At 45.2% G+C, this 13,857-nt stretch overlaps 1 protein-coding gene across 2 annotated transcripts in view; it reads right to left on the reverse strand.

Annotated features, from left to right (window-relative positions):
• The window catches only part of MCUB (mitochondrial calcium uniporter dominant negative subunit beta), a 241,811-nt gene that overhangs the window by 34,353 nt on the left and 193,601 nt on the right, over window positions 1–13,857 (reverse strand). For both annotated transcript variants that reach the window (XM_063918979.1, XM_063918970.1), the window contains exons 4-5: window positions 6,080–6,184; window positions 5,012–5,172 (exon numbers count right to left, since the gene is read on the reverse strand). In XM_063918979.1, coding sequence (XP_063775049.1) covers window positions 5,012–5,172; window positions 6,080–6,184 — 266 coding nt within the window. The remainder of the gene's footprint in view (window positions 1–5,011; window positions 5,173–6,079; window positions 6,185–13,857) is intronic.

A 13,857-nucleotide genomic window follows, 5' to 3' on the forward strand; every position in this document is an offset into this window, starting at 1 on the left:
CAGTGCTGCCGGGGTGGCTCAGAGACCTACTATAGCATGTGGGTGGATTACAAGAGCCATTGCTAAATGATCAGGTAATTTGAGGGGTTAGACACCTTACCTCAAGAGGGAATTGTTTTGCTCCTACATATATACAAGATTCTGCAAATTTTATGGTGGAAGCCATAAAAGAAATAGGTTTGCTTAATGCACGCACTACAGCTATGGCAGTGTCAGCATGCAGAGGATTATGGCTAAGTCAGTGGCTGGCTGATGCGGACTCCAGGAAAGGAGTGGAAGGCCTACCTTTCACAGGAGAGGCCTTATTTGGGGATGAACTCGACAAATAGATCTCCTGAGCTACTGCGGGTAAGTCCACATAACTAGCTTCTGCAGCTATGACAGCTAGGAAGGCCTACTCAGGACCTAATCTACAGTCCTTTCGGACTGCCAAGTTTAGGGGCAAGGCCAGAGGTTCTTCTACCGCCACCAGAGGTGCTAGAGGAAAAACATGCAAACCAGTGACTGCTGGTTCACAGGAACAGGGCTCAGACTCTGCTTCCTCAAATCCTTCCGTATGACGGTGGACTGCGATGCCTGGAAGACAGAAGGGTGGGAGCCCGGCTAAAATTCTTCAGACACATCTGGACCGGATTGTGCCAGGATACCTGGGTCATAGACCTTATATCCCAGGGCTACAGACTGGAGTTCCAGGAGCTCCCACCTCACAGATACTTCAAATCAGGCTTACCAGTTTTCACAAGAGGCGAGAGTAAACTTACACAACACCATTCAAAAACTGTTACAGACCCAGGTCATTGTTCCGCTTACACCTCATCTACAAAACGAGGGTTACTATTCCAGCTTGTTTGTAGTACCAAAACCGGACGGTTCGATAAGACCGATTCTGAACCTCAAGTCATTGAACCTGTTCTTACGAGTGTTCAAATTCAAGATGGAGTCATTGAGAGCGGTAATCTCAGGTCTGGGGGAGGGGGAATTCCTAGAGTCTCTGGATGTCAAGGATGCATACCTACACATTCCGATCTGGCCGCCTCATCAGGCTTATCTACGGTTTGCACTGCAGGACTGTCACTACCAGTTTCAGGCACTGTCATTTGGTCTCCGAGGGTGTTCACCAAAGTGATGGCAGAGATGATGATGTTGCTCCGCAGACAGGAGTGAACATAGTTCCATACATGGAATATCTTCTGATAAAGGCACCGTCCAGAGAACAGCTGTTTGAGAACATTGCCCTCTCAACTAGACTACTCCTGGATCATGGGTGGATTCTGAACCTGCCAAAATCTCACCTAGAAATTAAGTGTACTGGTTGCACAAATTCTGTTTATATGGTTACATATAATAAATTAAACATTACTTCCCTTCTCTTTCTTTGTTGGGGGAACAATAAACTTCTCGAATACCACCGAACATTGAAATGTTTAAACTGAAAAAGATAATATACACAATAGTGCAGACATCCATTTTAAAAATAAATAAATAGGGTTTTTATTTAAACACCGCACTCACAATATATCAATCAGATGAAAGCGTATAATGGGTCTCTGCTTGAAAGGAATGCAGATGTTTCTGATGAATTATTTTAATATCCTCCTGTACTTTGCTGAAAGGAATAAAGCAAAGCAATAGTGCAGACTCCCACTTATAGGAAGAAATTTAATAAAAAATACACTCACAAACAAAGAAATATAAAAACATGTAGAATCACTGGTGATAGGGATGACTGTATACTCATCAATTTTTTGGTTCCCCAAAGTCCTACAGAGTTCCGGATACTCCTAGGATATCTTCAGGATCAGTCCCAGTACTAAGCCCCTATCCACCAGGTTTAAAATAGCCACACCGCTTGTGTGCGTTCCTTTCAAGCAGAGACCCATTATACGCTTTCATCTGATTGATATATTGTGAGTGCGGTGTTTAAATAAAAACCCTATTTTTTTTTTTTTTTACTGGATGTCTGCACTATTGTGTATATTATCTTTTTCAGTTTAAACATTTCAATGTTCGGTGGTATTCGAGAAGTTCATTGTTCCCCCAACAAAGAAAGAGAAGGGAAGTAATGTTTCATTTATTATATGTAACTATATAAACAGAATTTGTGCAAACAGTACTTAATTTCTTGTAGCATTTGATTGTATGAAAAATTAGTGAATTTTTCCAAAGTGTATGTGCTGCATTTGTTCAAAGTTTATCTAGCGCAGAAAACACAATATTTTGGGGTTAAAATCTCACCTAGAACCAACGCAGAGGCTTCAGTTCCTGGGAATGATACTGGACGCAGTCTCAGAAAGTATTCCTTCCCTTGGAAAAGGCAATGGTAATCCAGTTGATGGTTAGGGCTGTCTTGAAGCCAACCCAAATCTCAGTTCATCTCTGCATACGCCTTCTGAAAAAAATGGTGGCTTCTTACGAAGCAATTCAGTACAGGTGGTTTCATGCTAGGCCGTTCCAGCTGGATCTGTTGGACAAATGGTCCGGATAGCATCTTCACATGCACCAGAGGATTCGTCTGTTACCAAAAGCCAGGATCTCCCTCCTGTGGTGGCTACAGACTTCTCGTCTAGTCGAGGGTCGGGATTCAGAACTGAATTTTGCTAACCACAGATGCAAGCCTCAGAGGTTGGGGAGCAGTCACAGAGGGAGTGCAGATTCAGGGAAGATGGTCAAGTCAGGAAATCGTCCTTCCAATAAACATCTTGGAACTCAGGGATATCTACAACACCATTCTGCAGGCCTCATCTCTTCTTCAGAATCAAGCCATTCAGGTCCAGTCGGACAATGTGACGGTGGTAACGTACATAAACTGACAGGGCGGAACGAAAAGCAGAGCCGCAATGTCAGAGGTGTCAAGAATTGTCCTCTGGGCGGAAAAACACGCTGTGGCATTGTTGGCGATCTTCCTTCCGGGAGTAGACAACTGGGAAGCAGACTTCCTCAGCAGACACGATCTGCACCTGGTGGAATGGGGCCTCCACCCGGAGGTGTTCTGGTGGTTAACACGTCGGTGGAGGTATAAATCTACATGATGGCCTCTCGACTCAAGCGGTATTGTTAAAGGTCGAGGGACCCACAGGCAGTAGCGGTAGATGCCCTGACAACTCCGTGGGTTTACCAGCTGGTGTACTTGGTTCCTCCCATTCCTCTGATCCCAAGAATTCTAAAAAGAATAAAAAGGGAAAAGGTTCAAGCAATCCTCATTGCTCCAGACTGGCCACGAAGGGCCTGGTATGCGGATCTTCTCGAGATGCTGATCGTAGATCCATGGCCTCTGCCTCTTCGAGAGGATCTTCTGAAGCAGGGCCCGTTCTTCTATCAAGACTTACCATGGCTACGTTTAACAGCATGGAAGTTGAACGGTTGATTCTAGCTAGGAGAGGGATTCCTGACAAGCTTATCCAGACTATGATTCAAGCCAGAAAGGGGGTAACTTCTAAACATTACCATTGTATCTGGAGGAAGTAGGTCTCTTGGAGTGAGAGCAGACAATATTCTGTGGTGGAATTTCATCTGGGACATTTCCTGCTTTTTCTGCAGTCGGGAGTGGATGTGGGCCTACGCCTAGGCTCCATTAAAGTTCAGATTTCGCCCTTGTCTATTTTCTTTCAGAAACAATTGGCTTCTCTCTCACTGAGGGCCAGACGTCCTTGAAAGGTGTTCTGCGCTTACAACCTCCCTTTGTGCCTCCTAGGGCACCTTGGGATCTCAATTTGGTTGTGCAGTTCCTTCAATCTGACTAGTTTGAACCGTTGCAGGAGGTAGACGTAAAGTACCCGATGTGGAAGACCGTCACACTGTTGGCCTTGGCTTCAGCAAGACGTGTGTCGGAGCTGGGGGCGTTGTCTCACAAAAGCCCCTACTTAATTTTCCATGAAGACAGAGCTGAACTCAGGACTCGTCAGCAATTTCTTCCTAAAGTGGTGTCCGAGTTTCAAGTCAACCAACCTATTGTGGTTCCGGCTGTTACGGACGCCTCTGCTACTTCAAAGTCTTTGCATGTCGTAAGAGCTTTGAAGGTCTATGTGAAGAGAGCAGCTAGTCACAGTAAATTGGACTCGCTGTTAGTTCTTTATGATCCCAATAAAATTGGGTGTCCTGCTTCGAAGCAGTCCATTGCACGCTGGATCAGGCTCACTATCCAGCATGCTTATTCCACGGTGGGTTTGCAGTGTCCAAAATCTGTTCAACCCCACTCTACTAGGTTGGTAGGTTCCTCTTGGGCGGCTGCCCGGGGTGTCTCGGCTTTACAGCTCTGCCAATCAGCTACTTGGTCAGGTTCGAACACGGTTGCTAAGGTTTACAAGTTCGATACTTTGGCGTCTGAGGACCTTCAGTTTGGTCAATCAGTTCCGCAGGAACCTCAGCACTCTCCCACCCGGTTTGGGAGCTTTGGTACTTCCCCGTGGTTCTAAATGGATTCCCAGTATCCCCTAGGTCATAAGAGAAAATAGGAATTTAATTACCTATCGGTAAATCCTTTTCTCGTAGTCCGTAGGGGATACTGGGCTCCCGCCCGGTGCTTCGTTCTTCCTGCTCTGTTACTTGGTTAAGTACTGTTGTTTGGTTCAGCTGTTGCTGTCCCTGTTTGCAAGTTTGGTTAGCATGGCTTTCCTCTTGTTCTGGTAATGCTGGTTCGAATTCTCACCACTTTCCTTTTCTATATCCATTTCTCAATGTATGTCCGTCTCCTTGGGCACAGTTTCCTAGACTGAGTCTAGTAGGAGGGGCATAGAGGGAGGAGCCAGCACACACAATCAAACTTCTAGAGTGCCCATGGGTATAGATCAGTCTATAACCCATGGTACTAAACGGATTCCCAGTATCCCCTACGGACTACGAGAAAAGGATTTACTGGTAGGTAATTAAAATCCTCTTATAAAAATGTTTTAGTGATCAGAGGAAACTGCAAGCAGACGGTATTCTTAACAAACCAAAAAGAAACCTATGTGTCTCATTCCTTTCATAACCAGCACTCTGTAACAGATTCCCCGACAGTAACACAGTTACCTACCTGCTGCAGTGGCTGCAACTCTTCATTCAGTGCTTCCAACCTCTGTAAAAGCACCTGCTCTTTCTTAAGCAAATATTCTTCTGAGTGCAGAGCTGAATACAGGCTGTGCACCAAGCTTTTCGCTGAGTCCATTTGGCCGGAGTCCTGAGTCTGCAGCATTTCTGAAGGAAAGCAGTGGACATTACATCTGATCTTTGTCTCCTTATAAATAACAAGCATGCACATGTTAACTAAAGAGGGTTTTGACTTATATAATGTTACCGTAAAGGAAATTGATTCCATAAGCTTAATCTACTGGATATCTTCAATGGATTTCAAGAATCTACTATAGCATTAAACTGATAAATATTTCCAATTTTTATGTATAAATGAATGCTTTACTGGTTAACGGAGCATGCAGATGTGTTTCTGTGTAGAAGCCATCACAAGCACAGATTTTTATCAGTAACTTTAGAATGGTTAGCACATTTTTTAATTAATGTGCACAGCCAATAGAACTATTAATAAATTAGAGTGTCTTTAGTCTAAATGTGAGCTAGAGATTTGTCGAGACCCCAATATCCCCTTATTCCGTATTACTATACAATGGGGCTGATTTATCAAAGCTTGGCGACAGAAAGTGGAAAGCGATAAAATACCAAACCATAAACTCATATGTAGCCGTCATTTCTCAAATATAGCCTGTAAAATAATCCTTCTATTAAGAAGGATGCCGGTTACATTCCTAGCAACAAAAATAAGGTTTTCAAAAATTTCAGCTTTTTGTACTGTAACTTTTTTACTTCTATGACTTTGTTATATGAATTTTAGACAGTTAAAAGAAAATGGGGTCTATTCATGAAGCAGTGAAAAGTGTGGGGAAGTGAGTCAATGGAGAAGTTGTCCATGGCAACCAATCAGCCGCTACTTATAATTTTCTAAAATGCATTTTATAGATGTTGCCACAACACTGATTGGTTGCCAAGGGCAACTTCTCCACTGGCTCACTTCTCCACTCTTTTCACTGGTTCATGAAAATACCCCATAATTGACTGAACAGTAATCAGTACAGGTAATCGTGCCTCTTACCTCCGGGAGATGAATGGACTTGATGCGTTCTGTGGTTTACAACTAACTGGAAATCATTCCTTAGTATGGTATTCATCAGTGTGGAAGTAGAGAACTTTGTGCCATCTGAAACGGAAAATGTTTTAGAGCATGAATTGAAAACGTAAATACTATTTATCAATTTTTCTAAAATTGGTCTCCAATGCAAATCTTCTATCAAGATCTCCTAACCTTGAGTAAGATCTCTGTTTATTGGACACAATATAATTTTATTATATAAAAAACAGTTAGACACATTTTAAAATACAAATTAATGTAATATGGAAAGGCATAGAAAAGAAAAAGACAACCACCACTAGCATAGCAAGATGCCCAATGCAAGTATTAAGGAAGCCAGTTAACATTAGGTTAGGTCCATTGAGATCTAATATTTGTGTTGACTGGCAATAGAGAAACCAGCAGGGTCTCAAGTACACCTCACATATGGTCCCTGTTTTTTTTCACAAGGGACTACCATACCAAAACACCTACCAAAAAGCTGTGAAAGTTGTTTGTAGTACCTGTATTACAAGACCAGAAAGCAGCTCTTAATAGATTTACAATTAAAAAATAGTAGAAAGTTTAAACTATATATGCACAATGATCATAGTGGAAGAATTCTTTACATACAGCAATGGTCCAAGTGGTCTATAGCAATCTACCATACCACCATTTCCACTGCTTCATCTGTAAAGCAATTAAATTTCATAAAAAAAACATAATAATCCAATACAATTCTAAATGTTTTAAATTGCAGGAAAGAAGTGACTTTTAGTTATTAAAGCAAATGTCACATTAGGTTTAGCAATCATCTGACATAATATCAAGAAAGGAGACAAGTTGTCGCTGGCACTAAACTGATGCTGCTAATGAAGCATTTTGCAAGGCTTCAGCTTAAACTAATCAAAAACATGAGAGGAAACAGCGCTGTTCATAATACCTTCATTTGAATACGATATGCGTACAATGTTCAGCCACAAAGAAAATAATAAGAATTTACTTACCGATAATTCTATTTCTCGGAGTCCGTAGTGGATGCTGGGGTTCCTGAAAGGACCATGGGGAATAGCGGCTCCGCAGGAGACAGGGCACAAAAAGTAAAGCTTTCCGATCAGGTGGTGTGCACTGGCTCCTCCCCCTATGACCCTCCTCCAGACTCCAGTTAGGTACTGTGCCCGGACGAGCGTACACAATAAGGGAGGAATTTTGAATCCCGGGTAAGACTCATACCAGCCACACCAATCACACTGTACAACCTGTGATCTGAACCCAGTTAACAGTATGATAACAGCGGAGCCTCTGAAAAGATGGCTCACAACAACAATAACCCGATTTAGTTAGCAATAACTATGTACAAGTATTGCAGATAATCCGCACTTGGGATGGGCGCCCAGCATCCACTACGGACTCCGAGAAATAGAATTATCGGTAAGTAAATTCTTATTTTCTCTATCGTCCTTGTGGATGCTGGGGTTCCTGAAAGGACCATGGGGATTATACCAAAGCTCCCAAACGGGCGGGAGAGTGCGGATGACTCTGCAGCACCGAATGAGAGAACTCCAGGTCCTCTTTTGCCAGGGTATCAAATTTGTAGAATTTTACAAACGTGTTCTCCCCCGACCACGTAGCTGCTCGGCAAAGTTGTAATGCCGAGACCCCTCGGGCAGCCGCCCAAGATGAGCCCACCTTCCTTGTGGAATGGGCCTTAACAGATTTAGACTGTGGCAGGCCTGCCACAGAATGTGCAAGTTGAATTGTGCTACCAATCCCACGAGCAATCGACTGCTTAGAAGCAGAAGCACCCAGCATTGTTGGGTGCATACAGGATAAACAGCAAGTCAGATTTCCTGACTCCAGCCAACCTGGAAACTATATTTTCAGGGCCCTGATAACATCCAGCAACTTGGAGTCCTCCAAGTCCCTAGTAGCCGCAGGTACCACAATAAGCTGGTTCAGGTGAAACGCTGACACCACCTTAAGGAGAAACTGGGGACGAGTCCACAGCTTTGCTCTGTCCGAATGGACAATCAGATATGGCTTTGTGAGATAAAGCCGCCAATTCTGACACTCGCCTGGCCGAGGCCAGGACCAACAGCATGGTCATTTTCCATGTGAGATATATCAAATCCACAGATTTGAGTTGTTTAAACCAATGTGATTTTTTAGGAATCCCAAAACTACGTTGAGATCGCCCAGTGCCACTGGAGACATCAAAGGGGCTGTATATGCAGTACTCCCTTAACAACTTCTGGACTTCAGGAACTGAAGCCAATTTCTTTCTGGAAGAAAATCAACAGGCCGAAATTTGAACCTTAATGGACCCAATTTGAGACCCATAGACACTCCTGTTTGCAGGAAATGTAGAAATTAACCTAGTTGAAATTCTTCCGTGGAGCCTTCCTGGACTCACACCCTGGCACATATTTTCACCTAAGTGGTGATAATGTTGTGCGGTCACCTCCTTCCTGGCTCTGACCAGGGTAGGGATGACCTCTTCCGGAATGCCTCTTTCCCTTAGGATCCGGCGTTCACCCGCCTTGGCGTCAACGCAGCTGCGGTAAGTCCCGGAACAGACACGGTTCTTGCCGAATCAAGACCCTTCTTAGTATCTCTTGAAGTTGCGGGAACCAAGTCCTTCTTGGCCAAACCGGAGCCACGAGTATAGTTCTTACTCCTCTCCTTCCTATCATTTTCAATACATTGGGTATGAAAAGCAGAGGATGGAACACATACACCGACTGGTACACCGACGGTGTTACCAGAGCGTCCCAGCTATTGCCTGAGTGTCTCTTGACCTGGCGCTTCAGGTGGGACGCCATCATAACCACCTTTGGTCTTTCCCAACGGTTTACAATCATGTGGAAACTTCCAGATTAAGTTTCCACTTTTCCGGGTGGAATTCATTTATGCTGAGGAAATCTTCCCAGTTGCCCACTCCCGGAATGAACACTGCTGACAGTGTTATCACATGATTTTCCGCCCAGCGAAGAATCCTTGCTGTCATTGCCCTCCTGCTTCTTGTGTCGCCCCGTCTGATAACGTGGGCGACCGCCATGATGATGTCCTACTGGATCAGCACCGGTTGACTTTGAAGCAGGAGTCTTCCTAGGCTCAGAGCATTGTAAATTGCCCTTAGCTCCAGTATATTCATGTGGAGAGAAGTCTCCAGACTTGACCACACTTCCTTGGAAATTTTTTTCCCTGTGTGACTACTCCCCAGCCTCTCAGGCTGGTATCCGTGGTCCCCAGAACACAGTCCTGAATGCTGAGTGTGCTGCCCTCTAAAAGATGAGCACTCTGCAGCCCCCACAGAAGAGACACCCTTGTCCTTGGAGACAGGATTATCCGCTGATGCATCTGAAAATGCGATCCGGACCATTCGTCCAGCAAATCCCCTGAGATCTGCCGAATGGAACCGCTTCGTAAGAAGCCACCATTTTTCCCAGGACTCCTGTGCATTGATGCACTGATACTTGGCCTGGTTTTAGGAGGTTTCTGACTAGGTCGAATAACTCCTTGGCTTTTTCCTCCCGGAGGAACACCTTTTTCTGGACTATGCCCAGAATCATTCCTAGGAACAGCAGACGTATCGTCGGAAAACAGCTGCGATTCTTGGAATATTTAGAATCCAGTCGTGCTGTCGTAGAACTACTTTAGATAGTGCTCTTCCGACCTCCAACTGTTCTCTGGAACTTGCCCTTTTCAGGATATCGTCCAAGTAAGGGATAATTTAGATGCCTTTTTTCTTTGAAGAAACATCTTTTCGGCCATTACCTTGGTAAAAGGCCCGGGGTGCCGTGGATAATTCAAACGGCATCGTCTGAAACTGATATTGACAGTTCTGTACCACGAACCAGAGGTACCCTTGTTGAGAAGGGCAAATTTGGACATGGAGGTAATCCTTGATGTCCAGGGACACCATATAGTCCCCTTTTTTCCGGTTCGCTATCACTGCTCTGAGTGACTCCATCTCGATTTGAACCTTTTATGTAAGTGTTCAAAGATTTCAGTTTAGACTATGTCTCACCAAGCCGTCTGGCGTCAGTACCACAATATAGTGTGGAAAAATAATACCCTTTTCCTTGTTGTAGGAGGGGTACTTTGATTATCACCTGCTGGATATACAGCTTGTGAATTGTTTCCAATGCTGCCTCCCTGTCGGAGGGAGCCGTTGGTAAAGCAGACTTCAGAAACCTGCGAGGAGAAGATGTCTCGACTCTCCAATCTGTACCCCTGGGATAATACTTGTACTATCTAGGGGTCAACCTGCGAGTGATCCCACTGCGCGCTGAGACTCTTGAGACTACCCCCCCACCTTGAGTCCGCTTGCATGGCCCCAGCGTCATGCTGAGGACTTGGCAGACGCGGTGGAGGGCTTCTTTTCCTGGGAAGGGGCTGCCTGCTGCAGTCTACTTCCCTTACCTCTATGTCTGGGCAGATATGACTGGCCTTTTGCCTGCATGCCCTCATGGGAAAGGAAGGATTGAGGCTGAAAAGACGGTGTCTTTTTCAGCTGAGATGTAACTTGGGGTAAAAAGGTTGGATTTCCCAGCTGTTGCCGTGGTCCCCAGGTCCGATGGACCGACCCCAACTAACTCCTTCCCTTTATACGGCAATACTTCCATGTGCCGTATGGGATCTGTATCACCTGACCACTGTCGTGTCCATGACATCTTCTGGGTGATATGGACAACGTACTTATCTTGATGCCAGAGAGCAAATATCCCTCTGTGCATCTCACGTACATATATATAGAATGCATCCTATTAAATGCCCTATATGAATAAAATATTTTCAGTCAGGGAATCCGACCAAGCCAACCCAGCACTGCATCTCCAGGCTGATGGCGATCGCTGGTCGCAGTATAACCACCGTATGTGTGTATATACTTTTAGGATATCTTTCCAGCTTCCTATCAGCTGACTCCTTGAGGGCGGCCGTATCTGGAGACGGTAACGCCACTTGATAAGCGTGTGAGCGCCTTATCACCCTAAGGGGTGTTTCCCAACGCGCCCTAATTTCTGGCGGGAAAGGGTATAACGCCAATATTTGCTATCGGGGTAACCCCACGCATCATCACACACTTCATTTTATTTTATCTGATTCAGGAAAAACTACAGGTAGTTTTTTCACTCCCACATAATACCCTTTTTTGTGGTACTTGTAGTATCAGAAATATGCAACACCTCCTTCATTGCCCTTAACGTGTGGCCCTAATGAGAAATACGTTTGTTTATTCACCGTCGACACTGGATTCAGTGTCCGTGTCTGTGTCTGTGTCGACCGACTGAGGTAAATGGGCGTTTTTAACGCCCCTGACGGTGTTTCTGAGACGCCTGGACCGGTACTAATAGTTTGTCGGCCGTCTCACGTCGTCAACCGACCTTGCAGCGTGTTGACATTCTCACGTAATTCCCTAAATAAGCCATCCATTCCGGTGTCGACTCCCTAGAGAGTGACATCACCATTACAGGCAATTTCTCCGCCTCCTCACCAACATCGTCCTCATACATGTCGACACACACGTACCGACACACAGCACACACACCGGGAATGCTCTGACAGAGGACAGGACCCACACTAGCCCTTTGGGGAGACAGAGGGAGAGTTTGCCAGCACACACCAAAACGCTATAATTATATAGGGACAACCTTATATAAGTGTTTTCCCTTATAGCATCTTTATATATCTCAATATCGCCAAAATCAGTGCCCCCCCTCTCTGTTTTAACCCTGTTTCTGTAGTGCAGTGCAGGGGAGAGCCTGGGAGCCTTCTCTCCAGGCTTTCTGTGAGAGAAAATGGCGCTGTGTGCTGAGGAGATAGGCCCCGCCCCTTTTTCGGCGGGCTCGTCTCCCGCTATTTAGTGAATCTTGGCAGGGGTTAAATATCTCCATATAGCCTCTGGGGGCTATATGTGAGGTATTTTTCGCCAAAAAAGGTTTTCATTTGCCTCCCAGGGCGCCCCCCTCCCAGCGCCCTGCACCCTCAGTGACTGCCGTGTGAAGTGTGCTGAGAGGAAAATGGCGCACAGCTGCAGTGCTGTGCGCTACCTTTAGAAGACTGCAGGAGTCTTCAGCCGCCGATTCTGGACCTCTTCTTACTTCAGCATCTGCAAGGGGGCCGGCGGCGCGGCTCCGGTGACCATCCAGGCTGTACCTGTGATCGTCCCTCTGGAGCTGATGTCCAGTAGCCAAGAAGCCAATCCATCCTGCACGCAGGTGAGTTCACTCCTTCTCCCCTAAGTCCCTCGTTGCAGTGATCCTGTTGCCAGCAGGACTCACTGTAAAATAAAAAACCTAAGCTAAACTTTCTCTAAGCAGCTCTTTAGGAGAGCCACCTAGATTGCACCCTTCTCGGCCGGGCACAAAAATCTAACTGGAGTCTGGAGGAGGGTCATAGGGGGAGGAGCCAGTGCACACCACCTGATCGGAAAGCTTTACTTTTTGTGCCCTGTCTCCTGCGGAGCCGCTATTCCCCATGGTCCTTTCAGGAACCCCAGCATCCACAAGGACGATAGAGAAAATTTGTTTAAACCAATTCACATTTAACATTTATTGAAAAAAACAACCAAAAACGTTAAACACAAAAACATAATAAATTAGAGAGTATATATTATGATAGGAGACAGTAATAAGGACGGGATGCAGTCAATTTGCCTCCAATGAAAATCCCGACAAGGTCAAAATTCCGACATGGACAAAATCACGACATTTAAAATTCCGACATTTAAAATGCCTACAGGTCAAAATGCCGACATGAGTTTTTCATGATTTTTTCATACTTTACCAACCCAGTGGGCCCGGAGGGGGACTACAATAGTGTACCGAAGTATGGCGAGCGCAGCGAGCCACGCGAGGGGACGCAGCACACTTATAGGTGTCCATGTCGACACACACAAAAACAATGAAAACGCATGGCGGTATTTTGACCTGGCGGCATTTTACATGTTGGTATTTTGACCTTGTCAGTATTTTAAATGTCGGTATTTTGTCCATGTCAGGATTTCAACCGGAGGTATTTTATACCGATCCCATAAGGACACATTGAACCACTGTTTCCCAACCACGGTCCTCAAGACACACCAACAGTCAAGGTTTTAGTGATAACCATGTTTGAGCACAAATGGCTTAATAAAAATAACTGAGGTGCTACTTAAATCACCTGTGCTCAGGTATGGCTATCCTTAAAACCAGGACTGTTAGTGTACCTTGAGGACCGTGGTTGGGAAACACTGCATTAGACTGTGAGGGGTATATTTACTAGTGTGGGTTTATAGTAGTGGAGAGGTTGCCCATATTATTTTATTTATTTATCTAGAATCTTCTAGAAGATAATAGCTAGAATCTGATTGGTTGCTATGGGCAACATCTCCACTTCTATAAACCCACACTTTAGTTACTATAACCCAGAGAGTCTATGGGCCTAATTCAGTAAGGATTGCTTGCAGCAGCTTTGCAATGCAAATGCAGGGGAAGTTGCATACCACCTCCTTTCTGGATTTGCAATTGTCGTGATGTTCATTTGCAAAAGCAGACTGAGTAAGCCTGAGATTACTCAGGCTTGCCGTACACAGTGCAGCTTGCAGGGCCAAGGAAACTGCGCACGCAGTCCTTTGCCTCGCCGCTTCCGGAAAACACCCCCCTTTTCCTCAACACCAGCCACCCGACCCCTCCCTGCGATTGCCTCTGCCTGTCACTCAGGCAGAGGCATTCGCATTCCTGCAATGCGATCGCATGACCCGATCTGCACATGCATGGAAT

The sequence above is a fragment of the Pseudophryne corroboree genome, chromosome 1, assembly GCF_028390025.1.
Source record: "Pseudophryne corroboree isolate aPseCor3 chromosome 1, aPseCor3.hap2, whole genome shotgun sequence".
Classification (NCBI taxonomy): domain Eukaryota; kingdom Metazoa; phylum Chordata; class Amphibia; order Anura; family Myobatrachidae; genus Pseudophryne; species Pseudophryne corroboree.